Source organism: Uloborus diversus, chromosome 7, assembly GCF_026930045.1.
Source record: "Uloborus diversus isolate 005 chromosome 7, Udiv.v.3.1, whole genome shotgun sequence".
NCBI lineage: Eukaryota > Metazoa > Arthropoda > Arachnida > Araneae > Uloboridae > Uloborus > Uloborus diversus.
Genome location: NC_072737.1, coordinates 23,674,891 through 23,702,105, shown reverse-complemented (window position 1 = coordinate 23,702,105; position 27,215 = coordinate 23,674,891). Strand labels below are relative to the sequence as shown.

The following is a 27,215-nucleotide window of genomic DNA, read 5'->3' as shown; positions in this document are numbered from 1 at the left end:
TACACTGAAATATTTAACGTTTACATGCAGTATATTTATAGAATATTCCAAACTAAAGAGTCCCATAACTCCACAATGGAATATATCTTTCTGTTAAGATAAGGATAGATATTAGTTGATTCAAATAAGTTTTAGTTTATGATTATTTATTTATAAATAATCATAAACCTTTGCTATATTCATGTTTCACAATTTGAATGAAAGCACATCCATTTATGTCCGTTTGCACATTTATGAAGAAAGATAAGTCAGCAGTTAAATAAGATAAATTAATATGCATTTTGCGAACAAAACAAACAGACTAGAACGACGGCAAGATGTGTGTGTGTTTTTTTTTTCTTTATATTCATGTATTTATTTGTTTTTTAATGGCTTTTATACGTTGATTATGTTTGATGAATTTCAAAGAGTTTTCTTTTCAAGTTTCTTGTGATTAAATATTGTATGAAAGCAAGGAAAAGAATACTTTAATACCCCTAAAAATACATAGTTACCTGACTTTTAACTTTAAACTACAAAATTTCATGACAGTTGAATCTAAACTTGATTTGCTGCAGTTTCGATGGTCATTGATTATCTTTGATAAACTTTAAGGAGTTTGCTTTTCAAGTTCAGTAGAACCTTAATTATTCGAACTAGTTATTAGCGACTGACTTCGGATAATCGAGAATGCTTAAATTTTAAGATTTTGCAGTATTACATATCCTGCTTTTTTTTGTATGATTAAGTATTATAAAATATAAGAAGACACTAGAAAATGTGCAGCTACCTTAATTTTAACTTTCAAAGGCTGAATTTCCTAAAGTTTGAATCCAGGTTTGGGTTGTTGCAGTTTCAATGGTCTGATATGCTACTTAGTCCCGAAGTTTACATAGTAGTATTAACCCAGCAGTGTTACAATTGAGAAAAAAGGTTTTGTAGTTTGAAACAAAAAATCCTTTTATTTTTAATCAAAAAATCCTGCTATCCTTCAAAATTTTGATCAATTGCTCATGTAGTTTGTTTAACTTAAACTTGAAGTAGTTAAAAATCGTACAACCTGATATGCAGGGCCGGATTTGGAAGTGTGGAGGACCCGGGGCAGCGAAGTTTTGTAGTGTATTTTTGCGTAATGGAGACCCCTAATCAGGGTTCGAAAAGATCATCATATTTTCGAAAATATCCGATACTTTGATAGATATCCGAATATTTTGATAGATATCCGAATATTTTGATATATATATATGTATAAATCCGATATTTTCAATCAGTACTTTAATAGTAAATACATCCTGAAGTTACTGCTATTTATTTTTTAATATTATTATTATTACAATTTATAGACTTAAAATTACTGTTTCTTATTTATATCTAAACATACATTTCATTTTTAAAGTTATGTACTTTTAAGGTTATTTTCATATGATTTACAATCATTTGCAAAATCTGATAAATTAATGTTGTAGTCTGTCTTTGTAGAAAAAAAAAATTACTGGGAGAAAAAAACGTAAAATTTGCTGACTCGTGAAAGTTGGGATATTTTGTAAAGATTTTATTGTGGGGTCCCGTTTGTTGTGGAAGCCCCGGGGCAGTAGCCCCACCTGCCTTCCCCTAAATCCAGCCCTGCTGATATTCTCAATAGTCAAAATTCATTTTAATTCTTGATCCTTCCATGAAGTACACAACAAAATGAAAGTATACTGGATGTTTATCAAATAAAAGTGTGAGTTCGAAACCTGTTATGAAGATTCTTTCAAATTAATATCAAAAAATGTGTCTTCACATTCATTCCATGTGATCTGCTAAAATGATGTCCGCTGCTTTTTCAGCCAGCATTAGCACCGCAGCATGAGGGTTCCCAGATATAGAGTATGGAAAAGATGACGCATCGACAACTCTGAGGTTTTTAACACGTCTGACCCTAGAGGGGAAAAAAGCAATGAAAAGAATTTTTTTAAATTTTGCAAATATTTATAGATTTTGCATTACAAAATATTTTTCTGCTCGACTAATCTTCCTCTTTGAACAATTTTATTATAAATATGAATGTGCAATGAAGTGCAGTAGAACCTCGTCTATCCGGATCTCCGGCAAATCCGGATCAAATTTGCAGAGTTAAGAAAAAAATTTAATTTACTTAAGTAATCTTTTACCAATAATAAAGCTGAAAGTCTGTCTGGATGTCTGTGACGTGCATAGTGCCTAGACCGTATGGCCGATTTTCACGAAATTTTGCACTAAGTTAGTTTGTAGCATAGGGGTGTGCACCTCAAAGCGATTTTTCGAAAATTCGGTTTTGTTCATTTTCTATTCTGATTTTAAGAACATTTTACCGAGCAAAATTATCATAAGATGGACGAGTAAATTACCAAGTTATCATAACGTGAAATCTTATCATGATCAAGCCAAATGGCGAAAAATTGACCATACATTATTTGTAAACATACAGGTGAACCAAAAGACCTTTTAGTTTTCTCTACTACGTGCAAAGCCATGCGGGTACCACTAGTAATTCTATAAAATGGACAGCAAGATCGGAACTATAAATAAGCCGAATTTTCATTTTGATTAAATGTATTGCTCCGGAATAGAACGTAGAGTAAAGTATCGTACTGATCTAAAGAGCAAAACGTTCAGTTCAACACCACTACAGCTAAACTATATATAATAAAGTATTTGCGAGAAGTGGTATTCTGTTGTTTTGTTACAAATTAGAAAGCATTGTTTTTTGCTGTAATAAAAGGCCTCTGCTTATTTAAGAGTGGGTTTTCCTTTTTCCCATACTGCCCGGATTGCTTTTGATCCCAGTCACTCTGGATAAACAAAGTTGTACTATAACTGTATTCATTCCAAACATCTTGTAGTATTGGAGATGGTTTTACTTTACAAATGTGGAATCTCTTTACTATAGGCAGGTCATTTATAGAATTCGGGCTCGATTGACCCCTTGGCTTTGAAAAATTAATGCATCTACATGTAAGCGTTTTTTTTTTTTTTTTAATTAATTTCTTTGAGTATATATCCTTTGCCCCTTCCTCCTTTTCGCAGAAAATTCAAAAGGACGGCCGTGCTTTTCTAGTTCAACGCTTTTCCTTTTCAACACCATAAGACTGATATTTTTTGGGGGACTACATAGTAGCAGAAAAATTGACTTAGCCATCAACCATGGTAACGACAATCATCTTCACCTCCTCAGTTACACATGAGACTGAAAGGGAGAGATTTTCTTCAGTCTCTTGCGGTTCCTGTAGGTGGCTGGAGCATCCAAAAAATGGGGGGTTAGAGCGAACACGGGGTAGGGGGTAAAGTTTAGGGAAAGTTGACTATTTTGGAAAATTAGGCTACAAAAATTGTATTTTAATGTCATTATTGATTTAATGGTCTTCAAAAAAGATTGGGAAACTTCCTCAGAAATGGAAGCAAATGGCTGACATAGACTCCCCCCCCCAATTCAAAGTTCCATTTTAATTTTTATGGTAATGGTTAAGTGAAGAAAGTATAAAATACACTTCTTAAGTCAATTTTTCTTTGTTTAAACACGTGAATTCATCACTACTAGCACTTTTCGATCGGTCAATAAATTTGCTCTTGGTGAAAGTGAAGTGGCAAGACCTGTTTTGCTTTTGAAAGGGAGAAACAGTTGTCATCCCTTGTCCCCCCTCTCCCCCCTGTACGAGCCGAGACGGGAGTAGCTCTGGGGAACACAATAAAAAAGTTTTAAAAAAAACCGTAAAAATTAAAATAACCAAAAATATAAATTTTGTGATGTGTTGTGACGTGTGAATGTAAAAAAAAAAAAAGTTCCCCAGAGCATGGAGACAATCCGGCCAGCTTCCAGGCAAGGATAAAGTCAGCAAGTCCGAGGTCTATAAGGAAGCAAAGTTCCATCCCCATGGACCCCCCTCAAACTCCCCAATTAATTTATTTAATTTCCATTGCAAGAATAAAGTGTTTTCTCATTTTAAGCCGAGACCTGCAAAGGATCGGTGAGAACCACTTCTACGGCAGTAATTAACACTCTTCTTTTTCAGCAAATAATCATTCTTTTTTATTCCAGAGAGGACACTCAAGAAACCGGGACAGATTAATATCTGCTCCCCATATGGAAGGAGTGTCCTAGTATATGTTTCTGCTTTAGTGTATAAAATGCATTAGTTCATATATGCAGTAGTGAATATATGTATTAGTGTATAACTATGTCTAACCTCCTTCCCATACAGGGAGCCATGGCACGCCAAAGAAGTACGAGGAGATATCCCGTATCTCATGGCGAGTAAGGTTCACACATTAAGGGGTAAACTCCCATCTGGGCTGACGCCCAGCACGGGGATCTTCCCAGGCGCAATAAGCACCAAGACCGTCTGTAGCCCAGACGACTATCGACCGTCGCATCCAGCCGTGCGGGGGGCCCGCTAAGCGGACCCTCCGGACGGTGGAACCTAAAAAAGGCTTACAGCTAAATGGCGGGGTGTGTGCGGAGAAAATTACCGCAGGGGTGAACACCCAGCTGAGCGAAAGCTCAGTATGGTGACCTTCCCCGGCGCAATAAGCATCAAGCCCGTCCGTAGCACAGACGACTATCGACCGCCGCACTCAGTCCCGCGGGGGGGGGGGGGGGGGGGGCCGCTACGCGGACCCCCCGTGAGATGAAACCTAAGGCCCACGGCTAAGAGGTGGGGTGTGTGCGGAGAAAAGTATGTGCTACGATAGTGTACTGCTCAGCGACAGGACTTTCGCTCTCACGGATTTGAGACCGTAAATACTCAGTTTATCTGTATGGCATTGAGCATTGAATAGTTTTAATAACATTAATATACATTACCTTAGTATGGACCATATACACTACCTTAGTTTTGAGTCAAGTACAGCCAGAGGATCATCATCAGGTCCCATTGCGCAAGTGCCTACTGGATGGTAAGAGGTTATTGCAGATGTCCTTATCCAACACTCCAGATACTTATCATTTTCCATATTGGTCTCAAATTGGAAACACTGATCATAAGCAGGTAGATGCAGGCATGAACCATACTTTCGCAACGTACCAACGGTACCTAGTTTTCCCGCTATGCTCATAGCTGTACAAAAATAACAAAAACCTGCATGTAAGGTCCACAAATTTCAGGTTTATTCATTTTGTATTGCATCACAAAACAGTCTGATTAATTTAACTCGTTTGGGACATGAACAAATAGATAAATGACTTATGAAATAAATAAACGTTTGTGCATTGTATATTGTTAATTGATTTCACCAAGAATATGTGGAATCATGATGGATGTATTAATAGATAGAATGTGACATTGACTGAAAGTAATGTTCAGAAAATCTCTAAGGGGCTGTCCATAAACGATATCACAAACTGAAGAAGGAGGAGGGTTTGTGAAATTGTGCGTTTGTGACAAGGGAGAGGGATGGGGCAACAAGAAGCGCAAAATCGCATATTTTTTATAATACGTTTAAGAAAAATAGTGTGTCAAGTGGAGGAGGTACGGTGAAGTGTGATATTTTGTGACAAACTAGGGAGGGGTCAAAAATGTTGGAAAGAAAAAAGTGACAAAATTTATGGAAAGCCCCTAAGCCAATATTAATGATTAATAGGAGAATTATTTGATCTGACCTTCAGCCAGGCATTTCACATCTTTTGCTTCACTCAAATAGTTGGGGTCGATGAGTACGGGCGTCAGGGGATGGTCCGAAGATAATCGAACAGTTCCTTGACTGCTGGGGTGGGTGCAAGATGCTAAAATAATGAAACCTTCTTTAGAGTCATTTTTCGTGTCTGGAAATGTCTGTGAAAACGCCTGAAAGCAAAAAAGAGAAATACTTGGATTTGAAGTCAAAAATTTGGAAATTTCAAGTCTCACAAAATTCTAACAGAAACATAAAAGCGTGTTTCAATATTGCCTTAATATTCATACATGACGTATGAATAGTTTAAAGGAAAATCCCCTAGAAGGCATGTGAGGAAATAATCTCCATTTGAAAATAATATCAACTCAAAAAAATTGGAAAATTTTTTGACTAAAATCACGACGGTGTTCTACCTACTGCCATAGATCGTAGCTTAAGTAGCGACACATCTACCATCTTGGGGCTAAATACCGCTTTCTTTCCTATCTCTGCTGTAAAGAAGTAGCGTGGTTTTCTTTTTGATTGTGATGCTTCTTAACATAGAGTTAATAAGAGACCACAATCAAGAAGCAGAACATGTTACTTCACCATATAGCATGCATAGGTAGAAAGCATTGTTTAGAACCAAGATGGCGGACGTGTCGCTACTTATTCAGGGCTTTAGCACTATCAACAAGCAGAGGCGCACCAAATCTAAATTTTTGAGAGGTGGAAAATTCTCAATTTGCAGAACGAAACTGTGAAGTTGACTCTTCCATATAAAATATATGAATCTTTTTGATGGACATGGTAAAAAAGATAAAGAAACACAATGGGGCTTTGTTTCCTGCAGACAAAAGTACTGCTTTTAGTCACTGAAATTGATAGAATAAGCATATATATATATATATATATATATATATATATATATATATATATATATATATATATATATATATAACATGAAACCAGAAATAAAATTTATGCTCCCAATAGTTATTTTCAATTTATTTTTTTTCTAATGTCCGATTTTGGAAATAAAGCGTGGTGATTATGACGTCAGATGTGATGTGCTTTGGCGCGCTTCTCTATTGACGAGCTGAACGTTTACCCATTGTTTAAAAAAAGGTTGCCATTAAACACAGTAGTATTAATAGCAATCATATTGGGACTTTTGAATGAAGGTTTTTCTGAAGCAAACATGAAATTCATTTGTATTATTGCGCTATAATATTTTTAATCTTTGATATCTAATAGCAAAATATTGCGCTCTGCACTGATGGCATCAGTGAATGGCATTTCATCGCTTGTGACGTCATGAGCAGAAGCCTAAAAAATTGAAATTGAATCTGCCCACAACCCATAATTGAATCAGAAACAACCCAATTCTACGCTGTATCTTCCAATTTTGCGAATGGTCAAACAAAACGTGCGTGACCTCCCTTCGGTGCGCCCCTGCCAACAACACAAGTCTATCACAACTAGTTTTATCCGTCTGATGCTCAGTAACAAAAGTTTTATATTTGCATTTTCCGATACAAAGGCAACAATATTTATCCAGGCATTTTCAACATTGAAATCGCAGTATTTCGTTACTTACACGAGATTTGAAGTTCGAAATGGATGTGAATGTGTCTTCATCGATGGAGCCTAAGTTAAACAGCATCAGAAATATCTTCGAATGAACTGTTTCATTGCCAGGAAAAGGAAGTCGGGTTATCACTTCAACACCGCTGTTAGCAAGGTGACCTTTAAAAAATAAGAACTGCAAATACAAAAAAGAAGTAATTTCATGTATAGAACGAACGAGCATATTTTCTGTAAAGTCTCTCTTAACAGCCATCCTTAGTTTATGCTTCAAAATAATACATTTCCTTTTTCTTTTAGATCGTAAGTTTCCAAATGGGGCACCCAGTTTGATTTAAATGTTTTAACATCATTGAAATTAAATTCAACATTTCGAAAAAAAAGAACAGTTAAAGCATTCAAGTTAGTTAATTTTAAAAGTTTTAAACAGACTTATATATTGTGAAATAAATTTTTTCGGTGTTCTCACATTGCAGATAGAAAAGGGTTTTATGTAAACTCTAAAACCCTAAGGCGCAGGTCCCGAATCCCGCGGGATCCCGTATGATATTTAGCGGGATTAATCCCACGGGATTGAGAGCAAAATCTTGCAACATTGCCGATCCTGCAAAGATTTTCCTTGCAAAACCTTTTCCAACTTTTGACGCTCCTAAAATGAATCTTTTCACAATCATCTTGAGGTCTGAATCAATTTCCTCGTATTTCTGCAAGAAGAGCAATAAAAACTTCGTGCCTCATGTGATGAACGTTGGATTTACCATTTAAGAACACAAGAAAAATACAGTATATTTTTCTGGGAATGAATTGGTGTTATCCTTTTAAGTTTTTCCTTCCACATGTCAGCAATACAGAAATTGCGTAAAAATTATATACGTTTTCGAAAAACCATCAGAAAAATTTTAAACCCAGAAAATTGCGCTTTTGAAAAAATTGAGAAAGTGTATTACAGTTTGCTCCCCCCCCCCTCCTAAAGTAGCCTGAATACAACGTTGGAACGCTTCAGTAAGCTTAAATTTAATTTACTATAAGTGTACAAAATTTTTCTCCGAAGAATCTCCAGTGAAAAACCTAACATTTTTTATAATCTCTAACCTGTAGAAATTGCATGTACCGTAAAGCGGATAGGATAAATATGGGTACCTTGAAAATAATGTTGGATAAATTATCTGACTAATCTCAATATTCGACACGACTCTAAAAGAGGCGACAGAAACTTGGATGAAACACAGAATGAATCTCGTTACGTTAAGCTGCTCAAGTTTTTGAATGTCTCTTTCAAGTGAGAGGTAAAATTAGTAAAAATATCTAAAATCTTTTACTGAGACTGCGAGTTGGTGAAACCAATAAGTGTTCTCTCCCTGCTGCATTGAATGAAATGCACTGATAGAATGACCAACGTTTATACATCAACAAGGTTGGGTATTCTCAATGCAAATTAAATTGGATACAGCAATGCACAATTCAAAAAGACATCGTTTTGCGCCCGAGATTTGCAGCACAACTTTTTCTGCTGGACGCTAAAATTTAACTTTTAGAAGAATAAAGCCAATCCCGCGGGATTGGAACCTTCCAGTCTCGAAATCCCGCTGGATTGAATTCGGCACGGGATTGGAAACCCTAATACCAACTAAGTGGAAGGACAGTTATGACCTCCCACCCTTCCTGTGGAGAAAATTCAGATTGTGAAACTGAAAAATAGATGAGAAATTTTAATAAAGATTATTATAAAGTTTTATTTATTGAAAAGGTGGTGATGTTTTGAACATGAACTTTATTTTTTCGACACAGGCCGCTCACGACGGAAAATTTCTTCACTAAAGTAATTTTACTTCGCCGCCGCTTTATGGGTTACTCGTTAATTAATTTGATGATCCAATTAAATTCTATACCAGAACAACATCCTAAAGTTTATTATCAGTGCCCATACCACAATTTAACATTAACATTTTGATTCATGGAAAAGACATCAATCAATCAATCAATTTCCCAAAATTCTCTTAAAAATGTAAAAATGAACAACCAGCCACAATGTTCTTTGTTGCAAAGATACATTGTTTGAAAACTAAATACATCAGTTATCAGTAACAAATAAAAATCCATTGTTAACGTATCAATGCAAAACACTCTGTTGAAGCTCATTTCAAGCAAAACTTATGAGCTAGAATCTTACTACTATTATATATGCGAAAGTTTGTCTGTATGGATGTATGGATGTATGGATGTTTGTTACTCTTTCACGCAAAAACTACTGAACGGATTTTGATGAAACTTTACAATAATATAGCTTATGCATCAGAATAACACATAGGGTAGTTTTCGTCCCGTTATGGGGGGCAAAACCCCCCTTAGGGGAGCAATAAAATACAATTTTCGTATAAATTCTCTAATATAGGGATGAAAAAATACTTGCACATATTTACATTATATGTCCATCGAAAGCTCTGATTTTTCTGCTGAAGATGGCACTTATTCGAAATTTCTAAGTAGAATAAAAAACGAGTTATGAGCTTTTTAGTTCCATGTTCGAAGGCTTTCCTAAACTCAATACAGTATTTAGTGTATCATCTCAACTCCCTGTCGATAGCGACTATTGTTGTATTGTTGACTATCTTTGCTTTTCGTGACTGTTCAAGGCTTTTCTCAAGTCAAATCTTGAAGTAAGATTTTTGAACAAGATTGGCAAATAACACATGATTTGGCTGATCATTTTCCATTTAAACGGAACTTTAATGTAATTAATGGTTTTTATTATTATTTATGCTGATTGAACACTTACTCGTTATCCAATCAACCAGCAGATCGCCAAAATTTTTGCGGAAATATTTCCGTAGCTGATGCATTTGGCAGTTTTTTTCAATGTCGCTGTTTTTGAAGCCGAAGATTACGTTATAATGTTTCATGTTTCTCAGTTTTCACCATGTAAACAAAATATCGCCAATCAAAGAATCTTTAAAAAACTTTTTTTACTGTGTTAAATAATCCAGCAACTAAATTAGGCAAATCCATAAACAGCACAAAAACTTCCATTATTTTTTCCTTTTTGCACAATTTCAAACAATCGCCAAATTTTACTACTTATTTTGGAAACATTTCGGAGGAAACTCTTTAGCGCCATTTTATGGTGACCAAAAGTATCTCAGAACCTGGAGATAATATCTTTGTAACGAAAATTAATAGATCGTTTTACAAAGTAAGGAAAGAAGGAGGGAGCATCATCGAAGGTATCCCAAAACGATTCCCGCAAATTCGGTAAAATCGCTCCAAGAGCCCACATTGATTGAAATTTCCCAAAATAACTAAAGCAAGTATAAGGGGATTACGAGCAACGTCAATAGCAATACAGAGAAGGTTTTAGACTCCATGTTAAAAAAAAGAGTATCAACAGATTAATCTTTTTAAACATGAAAAGAATAATTTCATGTTTTGGAAATTTGTATATGCTTAAATATAGTGCTTTCGTTTCGAAATCAATACTATTTTGTTCTTTATACTTATTGCTATTTTACTTTTATGGGTAAGGAAGAAACTCTACTTTTAATCATGTCAAAAAGATGTGTTTTAAATTCTTTCACTTAAACCAGAAAAAAAAGCAAGTAACGATTTTTTCTCATAATTATTACTGACCCAGGCAACGTCGGGTATTTTTGCTAGTTATGTATAAAGACGATGTTGTTTTTCAAATTGAATTTGAGATATTGTACTCATTGTTTTGAAGATTTCTTCAGATGTAAGTAAATTTACTTCTTCACAGTCACATTTGAAAATTATTCCACTTGGAAACATTATATACGAGAAATAAGTCATGACGAAAGCACACAAGTAATGTGACGAATCAATGACTTCTCTTTTCTATGACTAGCTTTAAAAAAAATTAATAAATAAATAAAAAGCTTGCTAATGAGGAATATATAGTGTATAATACTTAGACTTTGGTTAAAAGAAATTTAAGTTATGTAAGAAGGCTCTAAAGATGTTTTCTAAGTAGGGGAGACTACTGTACCTTGGGCCACTTCTAAAACTTTTTGGTTTTCAAAAAAAGAATGTGTGATTTTTATGGTTTTTAGTTATTAAAACTTAACTTCAAGCCATTTTGCTTAAGTAAAAAAATATTTTGGGTTATAAAAAAATATTTTTCTATTTTTGTATATTTTTCGCAAATTTTATGTAATTTGTTCCATGGTACATGATGTTCGTGTACCTTGAGACAGATCTCTTGTACTTGCTTAACTGCATTGGAAGTCTTTTCAGTGCAACTGCAGGAAATTTGTACACTGAATTGAGTCTCAGGTTCAGTGACAATTCAGTAAATGCATTATATTTCCTACTATTATTGATTTTTTATTGTAACATTTGTTCCTCCCTTTTAAAATTCTTCACAATATTTTTTTCATAATTGCTTTTTTCATACAATTATCAAGTATGTCAGCGAAACATATGATTCTTGATCATATTTCGAGCAATTCATAAGACCGCTTGATTATTGTGAAGGCAATTTCAGCTAAAAAACATTGCCATACAAATTTTCACAATTTTTCTAATTTAATTTTTTTATCTGTCTCTGTCCCGGCTTCGTCAGGTAATCTGTAATCTACTGTACCAGAATAACAAGTTACAGCTTGCAGTTATACTTCTTATATGCATATTTTTTTTTCAAAAATTAATTTTGAGTTTTAGGAATTCTTCTCTTCACTTATAAAAGACAATAAATATAGCCATGGAGAATAGCTCTGACAAATTAAATAAAATTGATTTTCTTGATACAAGTACGAGGGTTGTTCGTAAAGTAAGGTCCGATTTCTTATAAAAAATAAACAAACACAGATTTTTTCCAAAAACTTTTTTTATTTAATTCTGTACATGTTTCTCTATTTTTCTACATAGCCACCATATTTGTTTAAACATTTGTCACAACGTTCTACAAACTTTTGTATGCCTAAGTCATAGAAGTCTGCCGTCTGTGAGGGTAACCAGTCTTGAACTGCTTCTTTCACCTCGTCATCTGTGGCGAAACGCTTGCCACTGAGAAACTCCTTTAGGTAGCAGAACAAGTGAAAATCACTCGGCTCCAAGCCCAGAATGTGCGGTGGGTGATCGATCTGTTCTTATTCAAAAGATCTGACCAGATTTTGAGTGTGAATAGCAGAATGGGGACTGGCATTGTCATGCCAGTCCCCATTCTGCTATTGGGGATTGTCATGCAGTAATAAAATCCCAGACGACAGAAGCCCACGTCGCTTACTCTGTATTGCGCGTCTAAGTCAAAAACCGAATCCCCGACCGTATTTCACACTTGGCGGGCCGATCAGTTGTTTCAAACATTTTAAACTGACACTGTACAAAGAACACTGCATCAATACCAGTGCAAATGGCGCCATTTGATGAACAAGGCAAGTCGGGAGTCGGTACGCATGCGCGTTTCAATGTAGGCGCGCGACTAAATTGGATACTGCAATTCGGACCTTACTTTACGAATAACCTTCGTACATGAAATTATCTTTCAATGCAATGATTTTTATTAAGATTGCAAAGTTTCTTTTCCAGTTCGGCGGACATTAAATTATATTAACATGTCTCTGTTTTCAGAAGATGAAGGTTTCTGGCATTGTAATTTTTTCTGCTGATCTTGGAGTAGACGTTTTTACAGGCTACTATGCGCACAAAATATTGAGTCAGCATGAAAAAATGCGAACAGACATGGATGAGGAAAATGAGAAAGAAACCGATGAACAAATGAACGTAGAATAAGAAAAAGAAACAGGAGAAGTTGATGAAATGATTACGTAAGTAATTTTATTACCTCACCAATTAATTGAAGAAAAATAAAAGAGAATTCGGCATTAATAAAACTTTGGTAACTTGACAGATGGAAATAGTTCAAAAACAGCTAAATGTTACCATTTCAGCAATTTATTCCGTTGCGGGAGCAATAGAAGAATACCTTAGAGAGAAACTAAACGTTCCCTTGAGTTTAAACTTTGTACATCAAATTATGATTCAGGTTCTAGAAGAAAATCACCAACATACTACTTTAATCTGGAACCGGCTGGTGGCGTGATGATAAGGCGCTGATCTTCTACACCTTGGACCCAGGTTCTGACCTGGGGTGGCCAGTTGGCAGATTTTCGAGATGCAGAAAATCATCAGTGTCCATGTCGTATGGTTATGCGGCATGTAAAATATCCCTTGGGTATTCGTTTGGCTTTGAATTCTCTTGCCAAAATTAAATTACCAGTGCAGTTTCGCATCAAAGAGAGGCCAGGTGTCTCCATCTGGTGGAAACTGGGAGTCAAAAACAACTTGTGTCATGCATCAGCGTTTTAATGGTGGTACATGAAAGACTGATGCCTTCTCGGGGAGCGCAGTTGGTCTGGTTATGGCTGAATGGCCTCTTACACAATCCCACTGGAAAATATCCCCCTCCCCAACTCAAAAAGAAAAGAGTTTCGATTTAAGTCCGTACACTTTTTCCTTAGAAACTTCTTTTTGACGTTCTTCTTTCATGTTTAATCCCAGGTTCATCCCTCGTTAACATCTAACAGTTGTTGGCGAGCATGTTTCTCCGTCTTCCTTGATATTCCGTCCTTCCTTGATTCATGTCCTTAATGTCTAAGTGAAATCTTTTTCACCCTGTTCTTCACTCGCAGATCCTAACTTTTCTGTGGAAAAGTCCACATGTGAGTGAAGGAAACGTAATTTAATAGTCATGGAGCAACTCAATGCTTGAAATTTGTCCAACAAGTGCATTTTAGTTCATTTATAGTCAGGATCCTTGCAATTACCAAGAAATTTACGAGGGATATCATTTATGGCAACCAAAACGTATATCTCCTTTCTGTCATGGTACTTTCAAATACTTTGTCCCTGAACCAAAAAGAATTCCCTCTTTCAGATTGACTTAAGCCAGGGGTTTTCTCGCACTGGAAATTAGAAGCAATTGCCATCTTTTGATATAGCCTTGACAAACTGCTTCATTTTACCTAGTGTTTAACTGCAGTGGCGGCAACAAATCTTTTTTTCATTTTGGCCCAACTAAGCTTTTTCGAATCACATACTTCTGGCTTGGTTCCAGATTCTGTTTTTTCGTCCATTCCTACCCGTGTACCCGTGTAGTACCTGTGCTTTATTAACAAACTAGCTTTTACCCGCGGCTTCGCTCACGTTGATGTAGTTTTTTTCAATCGATTCAAGTTAACGGTCAACACAGGCAGAGGTCAAATAGTTACTAAAAAAAATTTTTGAAAAAAAAAAAAAAAAATAGAACCTACTTCAAAATTGCTCTAAAAAGTGAAAAATAATTTTATTCTTTAAACACCATCGATAATGCTTTTAAACATAATTTTTGAAGTTGGTGCAAAAACAAAACGTAAAATCAAGTGTAACCATGCTTCGTTCATATTTTTTTCAGAAAAGCATCCAAAGTTACGAATAAAAGATTTATATCGTTATTCAAATATGCTGTCATCAATGCATAATGTATGTGATAGTGAAGAAACTGGTTGTGGTTAAATTTATAATTATAGTTGAGTTACGGCTGTGAATGATTTTATCTATCGTTTTTGCGCCAACTTCAAAAATTATGTTTAAAAGCATTATCGATGGTGTTTAAAGAATAAAATTATTTTTCACTTTTTAGAGCAATTTTGAAGTCGGTTCTATTTTTTTTTTTTTTTTTTTTTTTCAAATTTTTTTTATTTTATTCTTTTTAGTGTAAATGTAGGTACAGTAGAACCTCTCTTATCCGAACCTCTATTAACCGAAACTCTCCGTTAACCGAAATCGGTTTCAATTCTCTTTTTTTTTTCCTATTATTATCTAAAATTTTCTCTAAACGAACTTTTGCATGTCAGCCGTTTCTTCCAAACTACGAGTGCAGATAAATAGTCTGGAATTCCTTCTCACTAGCTCAATTCTTGGTATGAGTATACTCTCCCCTACTTTCAAGCGTTCCTGTTCTAAACAAAAACACATGTCATTTCGAAATTTGGAAGGTCATACTGCCGAGGCCCAGAACAATCAGATGTTATTGCACCGTCTGATTGTAAGCAAGTGCAAAGAATCACCTCTTTTGTAATCTCAAGAGCAGAGAAGTTTTCTTCGCAGCAGAATTTGAAAAGGGAGAGGTCACTCTGTGTCACTTATCCTTTGTGAACCTATTCCAGGAAAAGGGAAAAGAAGGAAAACCCGTTTGCTGTTCTCTGTCGCGTTGGGCTGGGCAGCTGGCCAGAATTCGAAATTTCCCGGAAATTTCGTGCTAATCTGTGGGTTCTCTTTTTCTGCTCCTACATTTTCGATCAGAATTTTCTTGAGTGCTATCAGTGAAGTTGGTAGTTTTGACCTGCCGAGGGATCTGATAGAACTGTTGAACTGAACTCCCTGAGCCGGGGGATCTGATAGAACTGCTGATCTGATAGAACTGAAACATTGTTTTTCTTATTTTTGAAACTCATGTTTTCTTCTTTATGATGGCTTCCATTAAGAGAAAAAGAATCGTATTAACCATACAGGAAAAATATGATATTGTAACGAGACTAGAATCTGGTGAAGCTGTTACAAAACTTGCGAAAGAGTTTCACGTTGGTGTGTCAACCGTGAGCGAAATGAAAAGAAACTCGGAAAAAATTAAAAAGTGTTTTGCTGAGTTTGATATCACGAAAGGTGCCAAATTCCGAAAAACAATGAAATTAGCCGATCATACAGATTTAGATGCGACTTTGTACAAATGGTTTGTGCAGAAAAGATGTGAAGGAATACCCCTATTTGGACCAATATGATTCAAGAAAAAGCTTTGATTCTCAACTCGAAGCTTGGTGGTTCTGATGACTTCAAAGCCAGTAGTGGCTGGTTAGAGAAATTCAAAATTCGTAATATTATAAGGCAACTCAATATCGAGGGGGAAAAATTGTCTGGAAATGTCGCAGCAGTTGATTCATTTGTTGCAAAGATTGAAGATTTGATAAGAGATGAGAATTTATCCCCAGATCAAATTTACAACTGCGATGAAACCGGACTGTATTGGAAGGCCCTTCCTGAAAAAACTTTAGCTGCGGTAAATGAAACTTCTGCTCCCGGAAGGAAACGAATGAAAGATAGGGTCACTGTTTTAGCCTGCTCCAACGCATCGGGTTCCCACAAGCTTGAACTAGCTGTTGTTGGGAAAAGTAAGAATCCGAGATGTTTTAAGAATGTAAACAGATCTGCTCTTCCTGTACACTATTTAAATCAAAAAAATGCTTGGATGGATTCCAATTTGTTTTCCAAGTGGTTTTTTGATATTTTTGTGCCTGCAGTGAAATCTTGGCAAGAAAAAAACATTTGAATGGAGCGCTTCTGTTATTCGAAACTGTCCAGCTCATCCGGAACATAACTCTTTAAAATCTGGTAACATCCGGTGTTTATTTTTGCCCCCCAATCATGGGCGGAGTTAGGTTTTTTTGTCTGGGGGGGCTAAGCCCCAATCCCTAAAATATCATATCCCTATACATATATATATATATATATATATATAAATATACACACACACACACACATATATATATATATATATATATATATATATATATATATATATATATATATATATATATATATATATATATATATATATATATTAAATAAAATGTTGGAAAGAAAATGTAGAATATGAATTTAAAAAAAAAAACCTGTTTTCCTTTTTGGATTGACGTTAAGAGGGGGAATGGTATCAAAAGAATGAGCCGAGACTCCCATTTAAGTGGAGTATAGACAATCCCCAATTGTAGGGGGTTCGGGGCCAAGGGGTTTCCCCCGGAGAAAATTCTGAAAAACAGATATAAAATTCTGCATTTTGAAGCCCTATAAGATGTGATTGAAACTACAAAAATATCAGGACGGAAGTAGGCAAACAAAACTTTTAAAAACTATATTCTCTTTCACAAATTAAGATAATACAGTAAAAATTGCTTTTGATTCCACAAATCAATGACAGCAGTTGACAGGGAGAAAGAGCGCTGGAAGAGAAAAGATAATGCATTGTTACTTGCTGACATTGGCTTTCGGTACAATTAGTTTTTAATCATCCCCCCAACCCACTGACAAATACAGCAATGAATTAAATATGAAGTAATCAATAGTAAAAAATGTTTTAAAAGACATGGTGTAAAAAGTTAGAAAACGGGTAACAAGAGTAACATTCAACCCATTTGGATAATTCTTAATTTATACACTTGAAAAGAAATAAAACTGGAGCCTACGCCTACTTTGCTTATCGGATTTTCAACGACTTATCTAATTATTTACAAGGGGGGATACTCTAGAACAATCAAAATTATTTAACGCACTTCATTTAACAGTTTGATATTTTAGTACTTGATTGTACATTTTTATACCCGGTTCTAACTTTGTAAGAAACGGTTATTTTAAATTTGAAAGAAAAAAGAAACTATGAATTTCTCATGACAACAACTTTTCTTTGCAACAGTTGCAAGTGGGGCATAAAACGATAAGGAATAGAGGTAGAGTACTTTTTTTTTCGGGCTAAACAGATTGACAATGTGCAGAAGTAAGATAAAAGCGAGCAATAACAAAAAAAACTTTAAAATACTGCATTCGGAATTATATAAATAGCAAGATATGAAACATGCGAGTCACAAAAATTTGTAATGTGTTTCAAAAACGTGAGAACCATTATTCTTCCAGTTTTGTTGCAGGATGCAGCTAGGAGCTGAATTTGATATATATTGGCACTCCACCCCCCCCCCCCTTTCATTAGTGGTTTTTTAGTCACACTTATCCAAATTTTCAAGGTTTTCAAGCACAAAAAATTAAAATATATTTTTTGAAGTACTTTTTCTTTTTATTGGAACGAATCATGCGAAATTCCGGGAGTTGGGGATCCCCAACAAAGCGGGGGCCCTAAGCTATAGCTTGCTTAGCTTGTACGTAAATCCGGGCTCGACTCCAACTAAATTATAAAAAATTACTATTATAACAAAGGGTTTTTTTTCTTCAATTTACATTTTTTCTCCATAAACCTACTTATCCTCTTATTTCATATGAGACCGAATAAAAATAACTAAAAAACATAAGTAGAGGTATGATGTATAGTTTGCTCAATTTGGAGTTTTACAAAAGATTATGTAGATATTTTCAAGCTAGAAAACATTTTAAAAATTTAATTCCTAAAGTTTGATATCAGTACTCTTCTATGTATCGTTAAAATATAAAATCAAAGTTACTTTCCTTATAATTTCCTTATTAGAAGCAGTTTTAAAAGATAGCTATACTAAAACACTTAAATAACAAAATCTTAAACTTACAGGTACTTCAGTTCCAGAAATTGTTTATTAGTTTCACACATGAAATCATGCCAGATATGCTTACAAGCAATAATAAAAAGTTAAATTATAATATAAATATAAATCTTGAATACATAATTCAGAAAAAATAGAGAATCTTGCGCCCCAGACGAAAAATGTGAGTCACTGTACCATTCTTCTCTAAATTTGATGCTTAAACGCTGTTTTCCCTATTTACATAGCAACCATTTTTAAAATTTCCGATTTTTCCGTGAAGAGAACTCTTCGAAAACTTCGTCAACATTAACATTTTGTTTCACAAACTCGTTTTCAATGTGAATGACAGATATATTTGCAAATCTCGCTTGAGTCATAGATTTCCTTAGCCACGTTTTCACTCGTCGCATTGCAGAAAAAGACCTTTCTCCTGTTGCTGAACTGATTGGTATAGAGACTGCCACTTTGAGCAATAAATAAACGTTTGGAAATACGTTTTTACTAACAAATTTTTTAAGTTCAGCGATTGAAATTTGATCATTTTTAAAGTAATTTTTCACCACTTTCATTTCTGCTTTTAAAAGGTTTTCGTCAATATTCAGGCATTTCTTATATGCATTAATGAAACACGTTGAAGTATCAAAATCTAAATTCAAAAAATTTTCAATTGCTAGGGCCATATCTTGGAATTCACCCGAAAAACGGAACTTAAAATTTTGTAATACTTCATCGAACACCCTGTAGAAAACAGTTCTTTGCCAATGCTCTTTAGAAAGTAACGATTTCTCAGACAGCCTTAAATAAAAGGGCCATAAAAGCATCCCTTCCTCCTCCATACTCACAAAAGATCCCTGGAACCAGGCAGGAAGTGGACATTTTAAACAGAGACCATGTACATGCTCCCAAGCCCTAGGGCTTCGCCTCGGCCGAATGTCCGATAGGTTCTTCCTTCCCAATCTAAATTTTTCCCACAGATTAAAAGGAGTAACACTGTTTTTGCGGTTTTGTCATTGTTAATGTCCGCGTCTTGGGGGCAGTCGGGTACTCCATGGATTGTTAGCACTGCCTTTGAAGGAGTTGTCCAAGCTGGGCAGGCGTTATTAATAAATGTGGAATCTACATTTGAGCAGTCAAATAGAAAAGGGAAAATAACAAACCAAAACATGTCATTTGTTTTCTTTTATCTCTGAAAGACGTGATCGTGCTTGAGAAAACCCACTAAAAACAGTTTTGAACGAATTGGCCCATAAAATGGAAATTTCCAAGATTTATTACACGGTCTTGGTCCCGAGTAAAAAAAAAAAAAAAAAAAAAACGATGAAACAATCGGAATATTTTTTTTTCATAATTTCAATAACAAATGATAAAATATTGGATTTTTTTAACTGCTACAATGCCACTGTAGCAGTATGCACCTGTAGCAGTAAAAAAAAAGTTTCTTTTCAATATTAAGAACTACGCAAATCATTTAAGGGGTTCCGTGAAAGTCGTAACTTTGAGAGGAAGAGGGAATAAGCAGTAAGATAAATAAGTGGGTGTATGGGGTCTTGTAGATTCCTTTTGGTGGGGGAGGGGAGGGGGCTAAAAATAAAAGAGTCTGGTCTAATTAAATTCCGCTCGTGCATTACTTTGTATTCCAGCAAAATAATTCGGTAGGCAGCACCGTTCGATATCCGTAATGGATGCACTATGAAAGAAATAAGAAGAGTATACCTTAAGTGAAAGAGGAAAAGTCTCGCAGAGTGTTTGATGAACAAAAATGAATCTTAACTGTTAAAAAAAATTTTTGGAAGAGCGAAAATAATTTGTTTTAGACATACATATATTAAAAAAAAATCTTTTAACCTCGCTTGATACTCTTATTTTCCGTTTGGGGGGGCTAATAGATTGTCTGGGGGGGCTTAGCCCCCTTAAGCCCCCCCTCAACTCCGCCCATGCCCCCAATACAACATCTCTGCTGCAGCCTATGGATCAGGGAGTCTTAGAATCTTTAAAACGACGTTACCGAAAGCAGTTTATCAGAAAATTACTTTTTGAAGGAGATTCTGAATCTGGTGCAGTTTCAATAGTTGAGTTTTGGAAAACTATCAACATCAAAGACTGCATTTATATGATCAGTGACGCGTGGGAATCTTTGCCGCAATCGACACTAAGACGAAGTTGGAGAAAACTTTTGCCGAATTTTTCAAGTGGCACAGATGAAAATGCTACTGACATTGCGAAAGATATTGTTACTGAGTTTTCAAGCGTTTTCAGCACAATGAAAGGCTTTGAAAATTGTGGTGATAGAGAAATTACAGATTGGTTGAATTGTGACATGGAAGATGCAGGCTTCCAGTTGCTCAATGATGAGGACTTAATAGCAGAAGTCCGGAATTCTCCAAAAGAAGATGGTGATGATGAAGATGAGAATGATTCTGGAACAAATAAGATAAGTAACAATGATGCATTTGAGAGTTTTGCAAAAGGTCTTGCTTGGTTGGAACAACAGGAACAGTGTGATTCCTCTGAACTCATGATTTTAAGAAAACTTCGGGATAGAGCTGCACGGCAAAGGACGGCGAAATTGCACCAGATGAAACTTCCATTTAAACCATTGTAAATTTTGTTCCAGAAATTAATTTTCATTTATAATTTTAATTTCTTTAACAGTAAAAATAGCCATAACAGTTGAACGACGACTCTACATATTAAACTAGATGATTATAGATGAATTCTCGATTATCCGAAGTTTTCGATTATCCGAAGTAGGTTCGGTCCCAATTACTTCGGATAATCGAGGTTCTACTGTATTACGTTTTCCCTAACTAGTTTCCATTTCACAGCATACAAGTTGCTTGTTATGCAATCCTGTATTTTCTTACTTATCCCTGATCATCTGTTATTGGCGTAGATGATAACGATAAAAATACTACTGTGTAGTTGACGCAAACCAAATGGTAGCATTGTGAAGGCTAAGCAGATCCTGATTACTGCATCACCTCGCTTCCAGGTTAGGTTTACCCCCACTCTGGCGCAATAGCACTGAAGAAGGGAAGATTTCGATAATTCTCATAGGCTTACTATAAATCAGCAGGATTACCAAAATCAAATTATTTAGCCAAAAATGAGACGACAGCGCCAGATTCCCGATTATCGAAATATCCCCCTGAAGAAATTTGATGCTTGCTTCAGAGAAGCCTTCATTCAAAATTATCACTACAATTACTATTAATGTTACTGTCGTATGGCACCAAACTTTCATAATAATGGGTTTTATATTTAATCATTTAATAGGGAAATTGCATGAAATTTGTTGTTTTTTGCCCATAACTTTTTTTCTAAAGGACAAATATGGTCGGTATAACTCTGATATACACCCCCAAAAATTACGCGCCAAATCTGGCATTTCCTACGGACTTTTTAGGGTTGCTGTTTCTTATTATGGTGTTGCCAATTTAGGTTTTTTCAGCTTTTAGGTTTTTGCTGTTGCCAAATTTAGTATTTTCTTGCATTTTGTACCATTTTTTGAGTTTTTTTTTTAAAGTTTTGTGGCAACAAAGTTTTGTGTCAACAAAAACAAAAAAAGTCGCCAAATTTCCGATTTGGGGGGGGGGGTATATCAAAGTAGTTCCATATGGTCAAGCAAAGTAATGGGACCTAAGTTGAGCCATCCCCTATCCATTAAAAAAAGAATCATCAAAATCGGTTCACTAGGTGAGACGCTGTGAGTGGACAAACAAAAAAAAAACATACATACGGTATGAACTGATAACCGCCTCCTTTTTGAAGTCGGTTAAAAATGGTTTGTCTCCAGTTTCGCTGGCATTTCAAATTACCTGCCCCTTTAAATTTATCAAAAGGTATGATTAAAATTGAAAATCAGGGGGAAGGGGAGTACATGAAATGTCGGCGAAACTGGGAAGACACCCAAAAAATCACACAAAATAAATCACGAAAACGTTCAAGAGTTCTAAAGAAGTTAGTTTGAGTAATTCTCAAAAAATCCAATTCGAGTGAGGTCAACTATTCTTAAATAAAGTGAAACAGTTTCCTTATAATCCTGATCTCCGTCAAATAATATCCAGCGCTACACCGGCTATCCAAATTATTGTATAACTAGCAAAAATACCCGGCGTTGCCTGGGTCAGTAATAATTATTAGAAAAAATCGTTACTTGCTTTTGTTTTCTGTTTTAAGTGAAAGAATTTAAAACACATCTTTTTGACGTGATTAAAAATCGAGTTTCTTCCTTACCCATAAAACTAAAATAGCAATAAGTATAAAGAACAAAGTAATATTTATTTAGAAACGAAAGCACTATATTTAAGCATATACAAATTTAAAAAACATGAAATTAATCTTCTCATATTTAAAAAGATTAATCTGTTGATACTTTTTTTTTAACATGGAGTCTAAAACCTTCTCTGTATGGCTAATGAAGTACGAAGTGATTAAAAAAAAGTAGCTGCGCTTGTAATCCCCTTATACTTGCTTTAGTTATTTCGGGAAATTTCAATCATTGTGGCTCTTGGTGCGATTTTACCGAATTTGCGAAAGTCGTTTCGGGGTACCTTCGATGATGCTCCCCCATTCTTTCCTTACTTTGTAAAACGATATGATATTAATTTTCGTTACAGAGATATCGTCGCTAGATGCTGAGATATTTTTGGTCACCATAAAATGGCGCTAAACAGTTTCATCCGAAATGTTACCAAAATAAGTAATACAATTTGGTGATTGTTTGAAATTGTGCAAAAAGGAAAATTAATGGAAGTTTTTGTGCTGTTTATGGATTTGCCTAATTTAGTTGCTGGATTATTTAACACAGTAAAAAAGGTCTTTTGAAAATTCTTTGATTGGCGATATTTTGTTTACATGGTGAAAGCTGAGAAGCATTATGACGTAGTCTTCGGCTTCAAAAACAGCAACGTTGAAAAAACTGCCAAATGCATCAGCTACAGAAATCTTTCTGCAAAAATTTTGGCGATCTGCTGGTTGTTTGGATAATGAGTAAGTGTTCAATCAGCATAAATAATAATAAAAACCATTAATTACATTAAAGTTCCGTTTAAATGGAAAATCATCAGCCAAATCATGTATTATTTGCCAATCTTGTGCAAAAATCTTACTTCAAGATTTGACTTGAGAAAAGCCTTGAACAATCACGAAAAGCAAAGAAAGTCAACAATACAACAATGGTCGCTATCGACAGGGAGTTGAGATGATACACTAAATACTGTATTGAGTTGAGGAAAGCCTTCGAACTTGGATCTAAAAAGCTCATAACTCGTTTTTTATTCTACTTAGAAATTTCGAACAGATTCCATCTTCAGCAGAAAAATCAGAGCTTTCGATGGACATATAATGTAAATATGTGCAAGTATTTTTTCATCCCAATATTAGAGAATTTATACAAAAATTGTGTTTTATTGCCCCCCTAAGGGGGTTTTGCCCTCCATAACGGGACGAAAACTACCCTATGCATAAGCTATATTATTGAAAAGTTTCATCAAAATCCGTTCAGTAGTTTTTGCGTGAAAGAGTAACAAACATCCATCCATACATCCATACATCCATACAGACAAACTTTCGCATATATAATATTAGTAAGATGTATAGCTTCTTACCGGAGATATCGTCCCAAAATAGGGTCAACAATCACTACAAATCCTGATTCTAATAATGTCCCTTTAGAGAACATCCAACCTTTAAAATCCCCATTAGAAGGAAATCAACTGTTTCTAAATAACGTAAACAGTCCTGATTACAATACCAAAACGTTCAGAGTGAAAATACCATTAAAATTAGAGTAAGGACAACAGGTTTTGTTTTTTTTAAGTTCCCATTTAAATTAGGACAATAGTACAGAAAACTTCTCATTTCGCAAAGAGAAAAATTCCCAAAAGTTTCTATTAGAATGGTCTCTGTCAGCGTTTTCAAATAACATTTCCTTTTAATGATCTCAGTCATGATTATTTCAAAAAATATTCATCAGTACAGGTCCGATAGGATTGAAAAAAAAAATAGAAAAACAAAATAAAAGAAAAAAAGAAAGAAAGAAAGAACAATTTTCTCCATTGTCGCCATTAAAATAGGGGCATAAATTCTACAAAATCCTAATTAGCATCATTAACCCTTGAAAATACACACACAAAAAAGAAAATTAAAAGTTTCATAAAATTTTAAATAATTCGCCAATTCACTAACGTAGTCGACTGGTAAAACTGGAGATGAAAAAAGAATTTGATGGATAAATTTACATTTTAATAGTTGTTTTAATGTTATTTAAGGGTGTTGTTTCACTAATTTGGCGGATTAATTTTAACTTCAATGCCTCATAGTACTTAATGATCTTTTACCAAAATTAATTTGGCGGAATTTTTACATTTTAATGCAACTTTTGCAATGGCTCTAGCGCCAAAGTTTTGAACACTCGTCCCGAACACGTTATCATAACTCTTCCTATCAAAAAAGTTTTTGGGCGCGGACTCTATTTCATAACTTTATTTAGTTTCCAGATAATTGTACGTAGCAAAAATGCCCGGCGTTGCCTGAGTCTGTAATAATTATGAGAAACAATCGCTATTTTTATCCGTTTTCTGCTGTAACAGAAACAACTCAAAACACACCGCAATGACGTGATTAAAAATAGAGCTTCTTCCTAACCCATAAAAATAAAATGGCAATAAGTATGAAGAACAAAATAGTACTCTTTTAGAAACGAAAAAACGATACTTAAGCATATACAAATTTAAGGAATTTCCAAAATATGAAATTAAATTTCACTTGTTTAAAAAGATTTATCTTTTTTTTCCGAACATAGTCTAAAACCTTCTCTATATTACTATTGAAGTACAAACTTTTTAAAAACGTAGCCACCCGTAATCCCTTACTGCGATTTAAAATGTTATTAAATTTGCATTAATCGTATTGGGATAACTTAAATGAGGCTCCCCCTCCCTACTTCGTAAAACTGCGTATTACTAATTTTCATCGAAGAGATAGTGTCGCCAAATACTAAGATAATTCTTGTGATTATAAAATCTTGCTACCCGAAATGTTTCCAAAAATAGTAAAAATTTGGCAATTGTTTGAAATTGTGCTCAAAGACGAATGGAAGTTTTTATGCTGTTTATGGATTTGCTTGATTTAGTTGGCGAATAATTTTACGTGTTAACAAATTTAAAGAAAGAAATATCAAAGAAATGGCGATATTTGGTTGCATGGTGAAAACCGAGAAACAGTATTGCGTACTCTTTAGCGTCACAAACAGCAACAGTTGAAAAAATTGCCAAATGCCTTAGCTATTGAAATGATTCCACAAAAAAAGTTTGGCTAGATTCCTGCTGATTGATTAAATACCCAGTCAACACAAATAAATAAAAAAAAACGCATTAATTGCCTCAAAGTTGCCTTAAAATTGAAAATAATAAGCCAAATCAATGTATTATTTGCCAATCTTGTGCAAAAATCTTACTTCAAGATTTGACTTGAGAAAAGCCTTGAACAGTCACGAAAAGCAAAGATAGTCAACAATACAACAATTGTCGCTATCGACATTGAGTTGAGATGATACTCTAAATAATGTACTGTGTTGAGGAAAGCCTTCGAACATGGAACTAAAAAGCTCATAACTCGTTTTTTATTCTACTTAGAAATTTCAAACAGGTGCCATCTTCAGCAGAAAAATCAGAGCTTTCGATGGACATATAATGTAAATATGTGCAAGTATTTTTTCATCCCTATATTAGAGAATTTATACTAAAATTGTGTTTTATTGCCCCCCAAGGGGGGATTTGCCCCCCATAACGGGACAAAAACCACCCTATGTGTTATTCTGATGCATAAGCTATATTATTGTAAAGTTTCATCAAAATCCGTTCAGTAGTTTTTGCGTGAAAGAGTAACAGACATCCATACAGACAAACTTTCGCATATATAATAGTAGTAAGACTAGTGGCACACGCACGGCTTTGTCCGTAGTTGAAAATTAAAAGGTCATTTGATTCGCCTGTATATTTACAAATAATGGATGACGAATTTCTCGCCAATTGGCTACGTTCATTCGCTATACCATTCCACGTCATGATAATTTCGCAATATGATAATTTTGCTCCGGAAAATGTTAATTGAAATAGAAAAAAAACAAAATCGAATTTTCGAAAAATCGCTTCGAGGTGCACACCCCCGTGCTACAAACTAACTTTGCGCCAAATTTCATGAAAATCGGCAGAACGGTCTAGGCGCTATGAGCGTCACAGAGATCCAGACATCCAGACATCCTCCAGACAGACTTTGAGCTTTATTATTAGTAAAGATAAAGATAAAGAAGATAAAGCACGGGTACTTTGTGTATCCGCCTTGCTGACTCGGAAGCGTGGATATAACTTTCAAATGCATGCAACGTTCCAACTGCGATCAGCATACTTGATTTTGCTGAAAACGAGGGTCAAGTTTTCAGAGCGTTTTTTACTTCCTTTTACAAAATAGGAAGCATTGTATTCGCAAAAAAAAAAAAAAAAAAAAAATCACTCAAAAATCGACCTTAATTTCCATTTTGCGCACCCCCGAATGAATGTTGTGTTTTTTTTTTTTTTTTTTCTCGATTCGACCACACGTGGATAAGTGCCTAAGAACATATAGACACGCGAAATATCCAATTTGACGATTCCCGAGTTAATTACAAGGAGTTTTCTCGTGACGTCTGTAAGTGCGTATGTGCGTAGGTATGTCGCATAATTCAAGAATGGTATGTCCTAGAAAGTTGAAATCTGGTACGTAGACTCC

General features: G+C 35.0%; 1 protein-coding gene across 1 annotated transcript in view; it reads right to left on the bottom strand.

Annotated features, from left to right (window-relative positions):
• Window positions 1–1,764: 1,764 nt before the first annotated feature.
• Window positions 1,765–27,215, bottom strand: part of LOC129226339 (glucose dehydrogenase [FAD, quinone]-like) — a 49,847-nt gene continuing 24,396 nt past the window's right edge. The window contains exons 8-12 of the mRNA XM_054860941.1: window positions 20,745–20,863; window positions 7,190–7,354; window positions 5,597–5,780; window positions 4,826–5,054; window positions 1,765–1,900 (exon numbers count right to left, since the gene is read on the bottom strand). Coding sequence (XP_054716916.1) covers window positions 1,765–1,900; window positions 4,826–5,054; window positions 5,597–5,780; window positions 7,190–7,354; window positions 20,745–20,863 — 833 coding nt within the window. The remainder of the gene's footprint in view (window positions 1,901–4,825; window positions 5,055–5,596; window positions 5,781–7,189; window positions 7,355–20,744; window positions 20,864–27,215) is intronic.